We start from the raw sequence: 13,786 nt of genomic DNA, 5'->3' as shown, positions 1-13,786 counted from the left end.
AAACGCCAGCCCTGTTTCGCCAACATCGCCTAGTTGAAGAGCCCCATGTCACGGAAGCCCATACCGCCCAAAGATTTCGGCGTCGAGAGCCAATCCCAAGAGCAGCAGTGAAGCTTTTTCTTGCCATCTTCCCGTCCCCACCACTGATCCGCCACAATCTGACGGAACCTCTCACATATGGCCACTGGCAGACGGAAGCAACTCGATATGAACGTGAGGATGGCTTGAGTCTTGGACTTGAGCAAGGTTTCTGTCCCAGCCCTAGAAGTAGGCCGGTCCGACCACCCATGGATATTTTGCCACGCTCTATCAGTGAGGAACTTGAAGGTGGAAGTGGGAGAACGTCCAACATCCGTGGGCATACCAAGATAAGAGTCTTTGAATGTCTCATTGTAAATACCCAACTGGTTCTTCACTCTGTTCTTGACAAGATCAGGACAGTGGTTGCCAAAGAACAGCGAGGACTTGTCCTTATTCATAGCTTGGCCCGAACCGGCACAGTAGGAGTTGAGGATAGCCTCCAACGCGCACACACTCTGATTGTCACTCTTAGCAAAGAAGATGCTATCGTCCGCAAAAAGGAGATGTGAGATAGATTGGCCATGACGCCCATTACGAATCCCATGTAGCTCGCCACGATTCTCCTTGTCAAGTAGCAGACCAGACAAACCTTCAGTGCACAAGAGAAAAGGTATGGGCTGATCGGATCCCCTTGACGGATGCCTTGAGAGGGCACCATCGGGGTTGTGAGCTCCCCATTAACTCTGACAGCATATCTGACATTTATGACACACCTCATAACCGCAGCAATCCAAGACGGGGCAAAACCAAGTCTGCTCAAGAAACCATGGAGGTAGCTCCACTCCACCCGATCGTAGGCTTTCATCATGTCAATCTTTAGAGCAAAGAAAGGTTGCTTCACCTGTTTCCTCCGGATTGTGTGCAGACACTCATAGGCGATCAGAGTATTGTCAGTAATCAGCCTGCCAGGAACAAAAGCACTTTGACTCTCAAACACAACCACATGTAGGATGGATTTGAGGCGGTTTGCCAAGACTTTGGAAGCAATCTTATATAACACATTGCAGAGGCTGATTGGGCGGAAATTCTTCAGCTGCTTTGGACGGGTAGTTTTTGGAATAAGCACAATCACCGAGTCACAAAACCCTTCCGGAATTGGCCGACCCTCCAGGAAGCCCCGAACAACATGATAGATATCATTTCCCAAGAAATCCCAATGGGTCTGATAGAACAAGGCCGGGAAACCATCCGGTCCCAGAGCCTTAGTAGGCCCCATTTGGAAGAGAGCTGCTCGTACCTCCTCCATGGAATAGGGTTTGCACAGCCCCTCATTCATCTTCGGAGTAACCTTGGGCGGGATAGCATGCAAGACCCCCTCGGCGTCCGGACAAGGATCCAAGGTGAATAAATTCTCATAGAAAGCATGTACCATACCCTTGATCTCACCCTGAGAGGAACAAACTGACACATCATCACGAGTTAGCGAGTGAATCCGGTTGGTTCTCCTTCTGGCAGCCGCCCGAGCTTGGAAAAACCCGGTGTTCCGGTCCCCCTCTTTGAGCCAATCCACCCTGGAGCATTGTCTCTCCTGATCTCCTCCCGTTCGAAGAGCTCACAAAGCGAGCTCTCGATATGACGTTCTTCCGCTAGGGTAGGCGGAGAGGGCGGGGAGGCCCTAATTGTGGCCAAGCGACGCTCCAGCTGCCCGATCTTCTTACGGACAGATCCAAAAGCCTCTTTACTCCACGACCGCAGGGAGGTAGAGACATGCTTCAAATTAGACCAGGTAGACTAAAGAGACAGGAGCCCATCTCTCCCCGCCGTCCAAGCCTATTCCAGAGTCTCTTTATAGTCCGTGGCCCTCGACCACATCGCCTCGAACCTGAAGCCCTGCTGAACCGGAGACACACGGCATTGTCGAGAGCCACGATCCAAGCAGAATTGTATTGGATAATGGTCAGAGGAAGTCGCTATGATATTCTCAACATCACATGCAGCAAACAGATTGGAGAAATCATTATTAGCCATGGCACGATCAAGACGGCACCGCACATGACAACCAGGGTCCTGTCGATTGCACCAGGTGAATTTTGGGCCAGCAAAACCCAAGTCCAGGAGACTACAGTCCATCATACAATCACGAAACACGGTAATCTGAGACTCAGACCGGTCCCTAGGCCCGCAGTGCTCATCTTGAGCAAGAACTTCATTGAAATCACCGCAGCATAACCATGGACCCCTCCAGGCCGATTGCATACGACGGAGGAGCTCCCAAAAAAGATGTCGATCCTCCCGGCGAGGCTCACCGTAGACAAAAGTCACCCTCCACGGCATCCCATCATCAAGCTTAACGTGAGCATCAATACATCGCTTGTTGGCAGCCTTGATAGAAACATCCGCATTAGAGGTCCAAAAGAGAGCCAGACCCCCGCTGAGACCATCACTGCTGACAGCAAAACATCTAGAGAAGCCCAAAGACCACACAAACTTCTTCACTCTTGAATCCCTCATCTTAGTTTATGACATAAAGAGGAGGGAGGGTCGGTAAAGCTTCATAAGCCAGCGAAGCTCGCCAACTGTCGCGTCCGACCCCAGGCCACGACAGTTCTAGCAGATGAGACTCATTGCGTCTGGCGGGGCTGCGCCGCAGCCGTCGCCGGATCCGCCGATCGATGGTTTGAGAGCCTTTGTTTCTTGTTGGACTCTGAGTCTGGGTCATGCCCCCCATCCACACATGTTGGCTCAGAGTTAGCAACCAAAACTAGAGCGAGGGCATTGTCATCTGGTTTCCCTGAGACCGCAGAAGAACCTGACAAGATTGATTTAGCGGACTTCCTTTTGTGACTCAATGAGCCGGTCCTCTCCTGACCATCCGGGAAAAGCTCTTTGCCAGTCGTTGTTGACCTCCCCTGCCTCTCCCACGGGAAGGAGCCCTGCCACGGCCTCTACCACCTCCCCTCTTGGGAGGAGATGAAACTTCGCCCTCTAGATCAGACATGCCAGCCTTGCCCCGGGGTTTAGGACGGCTTGCAGCAGATGAGCCAGAACCACCCCCCGAGCCATCACCACCCAACGAGGATGACGTATGACCGGATCTTGATCCCCCAGATTTCTTGTAACCATCATCAGGAACACACAACTTCTTAGCAGCATAAGGAAGATCACCCATCTCATCTCTATCACCCGGGTTTGGGCACAGAACAGATGAATGCCCAAGACGTCCACAAGAAAAACAGTGGAATGGCAGACGCTCATACATCACGGAGAAGGTATTAGTAGACTGGAGCTTGGAAGAAGTCACGGTCACATAGCGCACGATTGGCTCCTTGACAGCGATTTCCACACGAACACGCATGAAACCTCCCCAGCAGCGTCCATCGGCATCAGCCTCAACCTTAAGAATACTACCAAGTGGCGCAGCAAACATCATCCCGAGCTTAGCCTTCATCAGTCTTGGCGGCAGATTCATAATGCGTGCCCAAACGGCCAAATGATCAAACTGAACTTGGAGAGGTTGAGTATTCAGATCAAAAACTTTTAGGAGAACAACATGTTTTCCCACCATCCATGGCGAGCCCTCGATCACCCTAGCCCTGTCCGCCTGGGTACCAAACTCGGCCACGAACACATTGTCCCCAGCCGGATGGAATAGCAACCCTTTGGGATTGCCCCATGCCGGCCGCATTGCCGACGAGATTGTCTGAAGATGAAGAGGGTTGGGGGAAAGCACCTTCCCCACCAGGGCGCAATCTGGAGCCACCAGATCGGCTTCCTCTTCGTCATCCAGCACCACCGGGTTCGCCTCGATAGCCATCAAGCGAAGTCTCTCCATCATCTCCTCGACACGATGCGCCGAAGAAGAACTGTCGTCCTGCACAGATGGATCGGGAATCGCCGTCCCCACCCGTCCATTCGAAAGCGCTCGGGATGGAGGGGCAACGCCTCCACCCACCGTAGCCAGCACGCCCCCAAGGGCACCTTGATCCCCCACACCACGGGCCTCCGCCATGCCGGCGCCCGGAGAACTCAGGCCAGTCGCCTCCAAGGGTGGGTAGCGATACCAGGAACGTCCCGTAATCACCCCAAATGGCAACAGGATAGAGAAACCCCTAGCGCCCCAAAGTGGCCGGAGATCTGAAGGAAGGGGAGAGAAAATGGAATCAGCGAGCCGGCCGCTAATCCAGATGAAGATCAAACCCTAGGAAACCGCCTGTCGCCATAGCGTCGCAGGAGCCTAGGAGAGAGCCAGCACGAACCATTGTACGCTTGAGATTTCAGGAACATAGGAAGATGCCCTTGCCTTCTATGTAATCTCACTGAACTATATATGCAAACCCCATGCTGCATGTAGACGTGTCAGGCCATGTCCAATGTAACTACACGTGATACCTGATGGAAATATGAGCAAATTACTACGAGATTTAATCCGAATAAATAGGAAATAGATCATGACTACATTAGCAGAGATTAAACTAATCATGCGAACTAGCATAGCAGATGAACAGATCACATCTAGGGCACATACTAGAAACATGAATTCTACCACGATCTCGAACAGGAAGGATAGAATCACATATGGTGTAGCGGGAGCAGCACCACCGGTGTTGACGTTGTCGCCCATGTCATCGAGGATGAGGTTGCCGAGGTCGGGGAAGAAGTCGTCGTTCACGAAGTCGTCGCTGCCAGCAGTCGCGCGAGTGCGCTCTCCAAAAACCTGATCGCCCCTCTCCCGTACAGGATCACGAGAGGCGGGGTTCCGGAGGCCTGATGTCCCTTCTCCCGGTGCACGCCGAAAGGATGGATGGAGAAGACTTGCTTGGCGGCGCAATGATCTGGAACGGTGGTGAGAAACCATACGAAGCGGCAGCGGCTAGGGTAGACGTCTGCCTGACTATATAGTGCGGGCCGGGTAGGTCGTGGGAGTAAACCCCACGTCCGAGTTGTCACGATCCAAAAGAATCGGAAACGGTTTGGTAATTAACGCGTCCGTTAATTATTAATTAATGACTCATTAATTTTTCCCGAGCAGCAAAAATATAGACAACGTGCATAGCTCTGTCCTCGGTTCGGCTCAATCCCGCAACCCGCGTCGTGACGAGGCGAGGCGTGGCGTGGCGAGGCGAGCGAGGAGGAGGAGCGCGCGTGTGGGTCTCCTCTTATCATGCTCATACAAGTGGTAGAAGAGCTCACCTTATAAAGAGGTGCAACTCTCTCTCAACTTCCGGGGTGGGACTAAAGTTTAGCCTCACTCACTCCACTCACATGTGTGCATGAATGGGCCAAGAGAATTTCAGAATTTTAGTTGGGCTTTGGGCCAAAGGCCTACTAGCAAAATTCCAACAATCCCCCACAAAGTCTCATTGGCACATCTCACCATTTAGTTCCAAAACATTGTTTATATACCGGTGCTTAGTGGAGACTGTGAAATTGAACTTCCACTTAGAGATTTATGCTACACTAGATCACAACTTGAATAGTGGACTATGCCTTGAACTATAAGTTTTCTGCGAGACTAGTTTCACACAAATTCTTGATCGATACTGGGCTGCCGCAAGGCTTCCCCGCGGGTGGAGCGTATACGTCATACTCCAGGGCCTTTTCATGAATTTATTAGAGAACACCCAATTCTCACAGACTGCTATGTTAACAGTCAAATTCATATAGGTGTGTTCCTCAGAAGATGTTCTGCAGGACAACATCTCTGCTTACCCGAATAAGCCACTTGGAACACATTAAGATAAGTATCAACCTGCCATGCAGATCAGGAGAGTATTGCATCTTCTTGGAGTGGGATAGGTAATATAGGGATACTCTCCTCCCAGCTGACCAACAGCTTGTCTCCCACTTCTACTTCACGGGATCTCCGATCACATAGAGTGGGTTACCACTATGGACAACTCATGCGGTGGGTCTCAGACCCATCTCCATCGATGCATTAACTATCACATTACGTGATAGACCCTTTGTGAAGGGATCTGCCAATTTTTTGACGTTTGGATATAATCCAACGTAATAACTCCGGAGTTCCTCAATTTTTTGACAGATTTCAGTCTCCTCTTCACATACCTTGAGGACTTCATATTGTCCTTTGAACTGTTTATTTTGATGATCACCGTTTGATTATCACAGTTCATCGGGATATGGGGTATTGGTTTTTCAACCATAGGTAAGTCCATCAAGAATTCACGAAGCCACTCTGCTTCAACAGTGGCAGTGTCTAATGCTGTGAGTTCTGCTTCCATAGTTGACCTCATTAAGATGGTCTGCTTGCAAGACTTCCAGGAAACAGCGCCACCACCAAGTGTGAAAACATAACCACTTGTGGCCTTAATCTCATCAGCATCAGATATCCAGTTTGAGTCACTATAACCCTCCAGTACCCTTGGATACCCGGTGTAGTGAATCCCATAGCTCGTGGTGCCTTTCAAATAGCGCATAACTCTCTCAAGCGCATGCCAATGATCATCTCCCGGTTTTGACACAAACCGACCCAGCTTGCTCACAGCAAAAGAGATGTCAGACCTCGTGGCACTCGCCAAATACATAAGCGAGCCAATAATCTGAGAATACCTCAGTTGATCTCTAGCAATCCGTTGGTTCTTTCGAAGCAACACACTAGCATCATATGGAGTTGGAGAAGGCGTGCAGTCGCTATACCCAAAACGACTCAAGACCTTTTCCACATAGTGAGACTGAAGCAATGTGATCCCACCATTCTCATCTCTCAACAGCTTGATGTTTAAGATAACATCAGCTACTCCTAGATCCTTCATCTCAAAACAGCGAGATAAGAAATCCTTAACCTCCTTGATTAAATCAAGTTTGGTTCCAAAGATCAGTATGTCGTCGACATACAGACAAAGAATAACTCCTTCGCCCCCACCATAGCGATAGTACACGCACTTGTCACCATCATTTACTACAAAGCCGGCAGCAGTTAATGTTCTTTCGAACTTCTCATGCCACTCCTTAGGAGCTTGTTTAAGGCCATATAAAGACTTTAATAACTTGCACACCTTTCCTTCCTGACAAGGTACTACAAAACCATCTGGCTGATCCATGTAAATTTCCTCCTTCAACTCTCCATTGAGGAAAGTTGTCTTAACGTCCATTTGATGAACGAGAAGACCATGTGAGGCAGCCAGTGATAGTAGCACCCGAATAGTGGTCAGTCTAGCCACGGGTGAGTAAGTGTCAAAGAAGTCTTCACCTTCTTTCTGGGTATAACCCTTGGCCACAAGTCGTGCCTTGTATTTTTCAATCGTACCATCAGGTCTAAGCTTCTTCTTGAACACCCACTTACATCCTACAGGTTTGCACCCAAAAGGATGGTCAGTGATCTCCCAGGTACCATTAGCTAAGATGGAATCCATCTCGCTACGTACATCTTCCTTCCAGTAGTCCGCATCAGGAGATGCATAGGCTTCTGAAATAGTCCTGGGTGTGTCATCCACGAGGTACACAATGAAATCATCACCAAAGGACTTTGCAGTCCTCTGTCTCTTACTCCTCATAGGAGTTCCATTGTCACCCTCAACAGGATTCTCAACGTGTTCCATCGCAATGGTGGGTTCAGGAATTATAGTGAATTCCTCACTAGATGGAGTAGGTATCTCCTGATTTGATGAACTCGACATATCCTTCATAGGAAATATGTCCTCAAAGAAAGTTGCATCATTCGAATCCATAATCGTACCAACATGCATGTCGGATACCTCAGATTTTATTATCAAAAATCTATAGCCAATGCTATGAAAAGCATAGCCCAGAAGAACACAATCCACGGTTTTTGGTCCAAGCTTGCGCTTCTTGGAAATTGGTATATTGACTTTCGCCAAACAATCCCAAGTACGTAGGTAAGAGAGTTTCGATCTTTTCCGTTCCCATTCCTCAAACGGAGTCATGGTCTTATGCTTTGTGGGAACTCGGTTTAGGACATGACACGCAGTCATTAGCGCCTCCCCCCACCATTCCTTGGAAAGACCCGATGTGTCTAACATGGTGTTAACCATATCAGTTAGAGTTCGGTTCTTTCTTTCGGCTACCCCATTTGATTGAGGTGAGTAGGGAGGCGTCCTCTCATGGATTATACCATGTTCCGCACAAAACATATCAAATTCATTGGAAAAATACTCTCCACCACGATCGGACCTAAGCCATTTAATTTTTCAATCAAGTTGGTTCTCTGCCTCAGCTTTATAGTTTTTGAAGAAAGTTAAAGCCTCATCTTTTGATTTCAGGAGATACACATAACAATATCTAGTGGAGTCATCAATCAACGTCATGAAGTATCTCTCTCCACCTTTTGTCAACACACCATTCATCTCACAAAGATCAGAGTGTATAAGCTCTACTGGCGCCAAGTCTCTTGCCTCTGCAGTCTTATGGGACTTGCGAGGTTGCTTAGCTTGCACACATACTTGGCACTTAGAGCCTTTGATAGTAGAGATTTTCGGAATTAAATTCATATTGGCTAGCCGCGTCATGCAACCAAAGTTAATGTGACAAATTCGTGAATGCCAAATATCAGACTCATTGTTGTGGCAAACATTATTAATAACTTTAGTGCAAATATCTGACAAAGATAGGCGGAACAAGCCTCCGCTCTCATAGCCTTTTCCAACAAATTGTCCATACTTAGAAATTACAACTTTATTGGATTCGAAAACCAACCTAAAACCATCTCGACATAAACGGGAACCGCTAACGAGATTTTTATTTATGGACGACACATGATGAACGTTCTTCAGACGCACAGTCTTCCCCGAAGTAAACTTCAGATCGACCGTACCAACACCTTGAACGATGGCATGTGACCCGTTCCCCATCAGCATGGGTGAAGTCCCTGCTGCCTGGTAAGAAGAAAACATGGAGGCATCAGCACAAACATGTACATTGACACCGGTGTCAATTAACCAATCAGGGGATTGAAATACTGAAAGGATGGTAGGAAAAATACCGTACCCTGATTCCTTCATATCAATATCACTGATGACAACATTAGCGGACTTGCCGCTCTTCTCATGTTCGCGCTCCTCAAAGCGGTTAGGACACTTCGGAGCCCAGTGATTAGGATCACCGCAGACATGGCAAAGTCCCTTCCCCTTCTTATGAAAATTCTTCTTGAAGTTGGTAGAATGTGATGGCTTGTTCTTTGTATCAAACTTTCCTTTGCCCTGAGCTTTGTTCTTATTGTTTTTGAACTTGTTGGGCTGGGAGTTCTTCTTCTGTACCATGTGGGCACTAGAACCTCCCTCAGCAACTCGAGCACGTGTGTCCTTTGCTCTCGCCTTCTCTTCAACATCAAGAGTACCAATGAGATCCGCAACGGAAAACTCCTATCTCTTGTGTTTCAGGGAAGTAGCAAAATTGTTCCACGAAGGTGGAAGCTTGGCAATGATGCCTCCGGCAACAAATTTGTCTGGTAACACACACTTGAAGTACTCAAGTTCTTTTGCGAGCGACTGTATCTCATGAGCCTGCTGTACAACAGGGCGCTCATCAGTCATCTTGTAGTCATAGAATTGCTCCATGACGTACAACTCGCTGCCGGCGTCTGAGGCACCAAACTTGGCCTCGAGCGCAGCCCACATGTCCTTGTCGTTCTCAAACGACATATACGAATCCACAATGGAGTCATCAAGAACACTTAGAAGAGCGCCTTTAAAGAGGGTATCGACCTTCTCGAAAGCTTCCAGCTGTGCTGGATTAAGATCACCCTCAGGCTTGCCCTTGGTGGCGTCATAGCAGCCCATGGTCTGAAACCAGTAGACTGCTCTCGTGCGCCACCTCTTATATTGCGCCCCCTTAAAGGCAGGCGGCTTCAGATGCGCAGCAAAACCACTCGGAGTAAATTGCCTATAATCAGGTTTTTGGATTGATGGAAATATGAGCAAATTACTACAAGATTTAATCGGAATAAATAGGAAATAGATCATGACTACAGTAGCAGAGATTAAACTAATCATGCGAACTAGCATAGCAGATGAACAGATCACATCTAGGGCACACACTAGAAACATGAATTCTATCACGATCTCGAACAGGAAGGATAGAATCACATACGGTGCAGCGGGAGCAGCACCGCCGGCGTTGACGTTGTCGCCCATGTCGTCGAGGATGAGGTTGCCGAGGTCGGGGAAGAAGTCGTCGTTCGCGAAGTCGTCGCTGCCAGCAGTCGCGTGAGTGTGCTCCCCAAAAACCTGATCATCCCTCTCCCGTACAGGATCACGAGAGGCGGGGTTCCGGAGGTCTGCTGTCCCTTCTCCCGGTGCACGCCGAAAGGAGGGATGGAGAAGACTTGTAGCTCTGTCCTCGGCTCGGCTCAATCCCGCAACCCGCGTCGTGATGAGGCGAGGCGTGGCGAGGCAAGCGAGGAGGAGGAGCGCACGTGCAGGTCTCCTCTTCTCATGCTCATACAAGTGGTAGAAGAGCTCACCTTATAAAGAGGTGCAACTCTCTCTCAACTTCCGGGGTGGGACTAAACTTTAGCCTCACTCACTCCAGGCCCGTACAGGACACCTGTGCAGCATGTTCGACTGCACAGGGCCCCCAATTTGTTTACTGCTACTACTATTAATGATTAAGCAATGCATTTGACTGGTTGGAACCTGCACCGTAGTTACTCCATCTCATGCACGCCTCTCCAACTTCATATTCTCCCTTTCTTTCTCTTTGCTCTCTTTATAACTTCCAACGAGCCGTGTAAATCCATACCTCCGTCGCAGCTTTCTTGGATTAATTCCTTCGCAGCTTATCCGTTGGAATGTATAGGCACGCTACACCCTCGGTCCACCTAATTATTCGGTGGTTTCTTCTCAATTTCTCATGTCTTCTCTGCTTCTTTAGATTCCATTGTTGCTTGCTTCCTTCGCGGTGAGCCTGTGACCTGGATGCACCAATTGGAGTCGGAGTCCAGACAGAGGTGCCTGCCCGATGAGATCTTGAACCAGACTATCAGACTCGTTGCCGCCGGCCGCACATGGTCTTCTTCCCAAATAAATCAAAGTTCATTTCATCTGTTTTTGTTTCTATGTTCATTGTTTCTGACATAGTTCTCATGCCGAATGGTCTTTTGTTTATATGTTCTATTTTTAATACATCATAAGTTTATAGCGAACTAAGAACCGAATCTCAAAAAGATGCCATTTTATGATAAGTGTTTTTAGCAAAAGAGTCAAATGACATTTTGAATAACATTGCGTATGAAGAATATCAAAAGAATGCTAGAAGGATGACAAGGTTTTTTTTTGCGAGAAGAAAGATGTCATGTTTTATGATAAATAATCTAGTATTTCCGGGTTCTGAGAATAGCTTTCTTATAAGATGTACTTCAACTACGCAGCAACAAGATCCATACATGAAGTTTGCTTTGATACATCCCCTATTATACTAATTTTGTTTTGAGAATCATATTTTTATATGAATCACTTTCTGCCAAAATCGTGTTTTCCTAATTGCCAACGATTTTATCAAGGGCCTAATTTTTGATTTGGCACAAGGCCCCCATTTTCGCGGTACGGCCCTGACTCACTCCACTCACATATGTGCATGAATGGGCCAAGAGAATTTCAGAATTTTAGTTGGGCTTTGGGCCAAAGGCCTACTAGCAAAATTCCAACAATACCAGTTTCTATTACATCTCCCAAAGTGAGCTAGGCTCGCTTTCTCACCGAAAATTACATGTTGTAAACCGGCAAGTGAAACGGTCAAAACAGCACGAGCACACTAGAAAATACATACATACTTTAAGACTATCATGTTTATACATTTTCATGGCTCTTTTCAGACAGAAAGAGAGAAATCGAACAAGGACGTATGGAGACGGAGGAAGCAATGTGAAGGAAACGATAGGATCATCTGACGCGTCAAACCGGTACCAGTTGGAGTAACAAATTACTGAAGTCTATCCAGTGGAGCCAAACCATGCTAGATACTGCGGTAAATTATTAAGACTGGAACCAACCAATGTCGGGCCATGTGTAGAAAGGAACAATTAACCGTAGTCAAATCCGCGGGGAATGTTCTCGCAGGCTGCTGGTTGATGAAGCAACCAAACCAATTGGAGTTGAATAATGGCCCCAATTTCATGAAGTACACGTGCTCAACATTTTAACAACCACGGAGCTAGCTTTTGTACGTACGCGTATTCTTTCTTTGTACTCGTTATAGTTTATGGTTTATACGTGCTCATCATCTCAACAAAGCTTAAAGCAGCTGTCGCTGTACACGCCTAGCTAGTGTACTACATATACGCCACACTAAGTGTGCTTCTGACTCCTCACTTCATTCCTCAGTCTTCACCATCTACTCATCGATCACCACCAGTGTATCTCCATCTCGCTGGAAAGCCTCCATACCTGTAAAAGATTCATTAGAATGGCGGCGGAGTCTGCCTGGTGCTGGCCGTGGCTCGGCTCCGGCGCGGCGTGTTTCCTCTTCTTCAACGTCGTCGTCGGCGCCGTGGCCGTCTTGTCCTGGGCGCAGGGCGGCGACGCGCAGGTGGCTAGGCGGAGGAGGCTCACCCGGAGCGCGTCGTCCATGGTCATGGAGCGCCTCCGCTCCATGTCCGTCTTCGCCGCCTTCCACTCCGTGCCCGAGCACGACTACGACAGCGGCCTCACGCCGCCGGCGTCGCCGTCGCAGCTCCACCACGTGCAAGAGTACTACACGTCGTCGCAAGAAGAGGGAGGAGAGGAGATCAGGCACGCGGTGAGGCCAGAGCCGACCCTGCCGGCCGGAGAAAGCATGACGGCAACGGTGGCTCCGTCGACACAGAGTGCTCCTGGTGCAGCAGCCGAAGCGGGACTGCGTTCAGCGGCTTCGATGTCAGGGAGCGACAAGGCAGGAGCAGAGACGCGGACGGAGACGTCTAGATGCTTGGGAGACGCGTGCACAGCAGTAGCGTTCCGGCAGCGAGACGCGCCGGCGCCGGAGCCAACGCCAGCCACGGCGGCCGCCAAGGGTGCTACGACGGAGAAGCTGAGGAAGCGGGAGCCGGCGAAGGTGGCGGAGATCGTCGAGCGGCGCGCGTACGCGGAGGTAGAAGAGAAGGCGGAGGTGAACGCGCGGGCCGAGCGGTTCATCCGGCAGTTCCGGGAGGAGCTCAAGCTGGAGCGCATCAAATCCATGCTCAACCAGAGCGCCGCCGCCGCCGCATCGGCACGGTAGCTATTGCCGTTCATGGTTCGCCGGCGCATCGCGACTGCTCTAGTGCCTTTTCTAGTTTTGTTAGCGTGGTCTACTAGAAAATGTTGGTTTCTTTGTTTCGATCTATATGTATGCTTCCCTAGGCGAGTTGAAAACACAACCTTTTTCTTTCTCTCTCTCTCTCTCTCTCTCTCTCTCTCTCTCTCTCTCTCTCTCTTTAACCTTTCTTTCTCTCGCTCTGGTCCCTGTGAGTTCTTTTTCCGAGCTCAAAGGCAAAAGCATCGTCTCATGATATAATAGCGTTTTTGACACTATATTCTTATATTATTGGGTGGAAGGAGTAGTATATAAGACAATTGTCGACTAGGTTAACTACGGAAGAACATTGCGAACACACTGGCCGTCACGATGGCAGGCACCACCATTACGAACTGGCTAAGAATAAAGATCTCACACACACCACCGAGAAGAAACACCACCGTCGAGGATGGTTATCACTCGTATGTAACTCTAAATTTATCTTCAGTTAATGATCATGGATGAAATCCTCACCGTGTACGCCACACATGGATCCATGCCAAACGATCGACCACACACGTCAACAACAACACAACTC

General features: G+C 48.8%; 1 protein-coding gene and 1 pseudogene across 1 annotated transcript; one reads left to right on the top strand and one right to left on the bottom strand.

Annotated features, from left to right (window-relative positions):
• Positions 1–2,642: 2,642 nt before the first annotated feature.
• LOC147958314 (uncharacterized) lies at positions 2,643–3,706 on the bottom strand (annotated as a pseudogene).
• An 8,528-nt stretch (positions 3,707–12,234) lies between these two features.
• LOC125523178 (uncharacterized) lies at positions 12,235–13,342 on the top strand. Its single transcript, XM_048688233.2, has one exon. It carries the CDS (start codon positions 12,400–12,402, stop codon positions 13,189–13,191), a length of 792 nt encoding a protein of 263 aa, XP_048544190.1. The 5' UTR covers positions 12,235–12,399; the 3' UTR covers positions 13,192–13,342.
• Positions 13,343–13,786: the final 444 nt, after the last annotated feature.

Source organism: Triticum urartu, chromosome 7A (assembly GCF_056163025.1).
Source record: "Triticum urartu cultivar PI428250 chromosome 7A, HENAU_Tu73, whole genome shotgun sequence".
NCBI classification, from domain to species: domain Eukaryota; kingdom Viridiplantae; phylum Streptophyta; class Magnoliopsida; order Poales; family Poaceae; genus Triticum; species Triticum urartu.
Note: the sequence above shows the minus strand (reverse complement) of the source record. Positions and strands in the feature narration are given on the sequence as shown.

Excerpts from the sequence above, each read along its gene's own strand:
- LOC125523178 (XM_048688233.2), top strand. The coding sequence starts at position 12,400 with ATGGCGGCGGAGTCTGCCTGGTGCTGGCCGTGGCTCGGCTCCGGCGCG.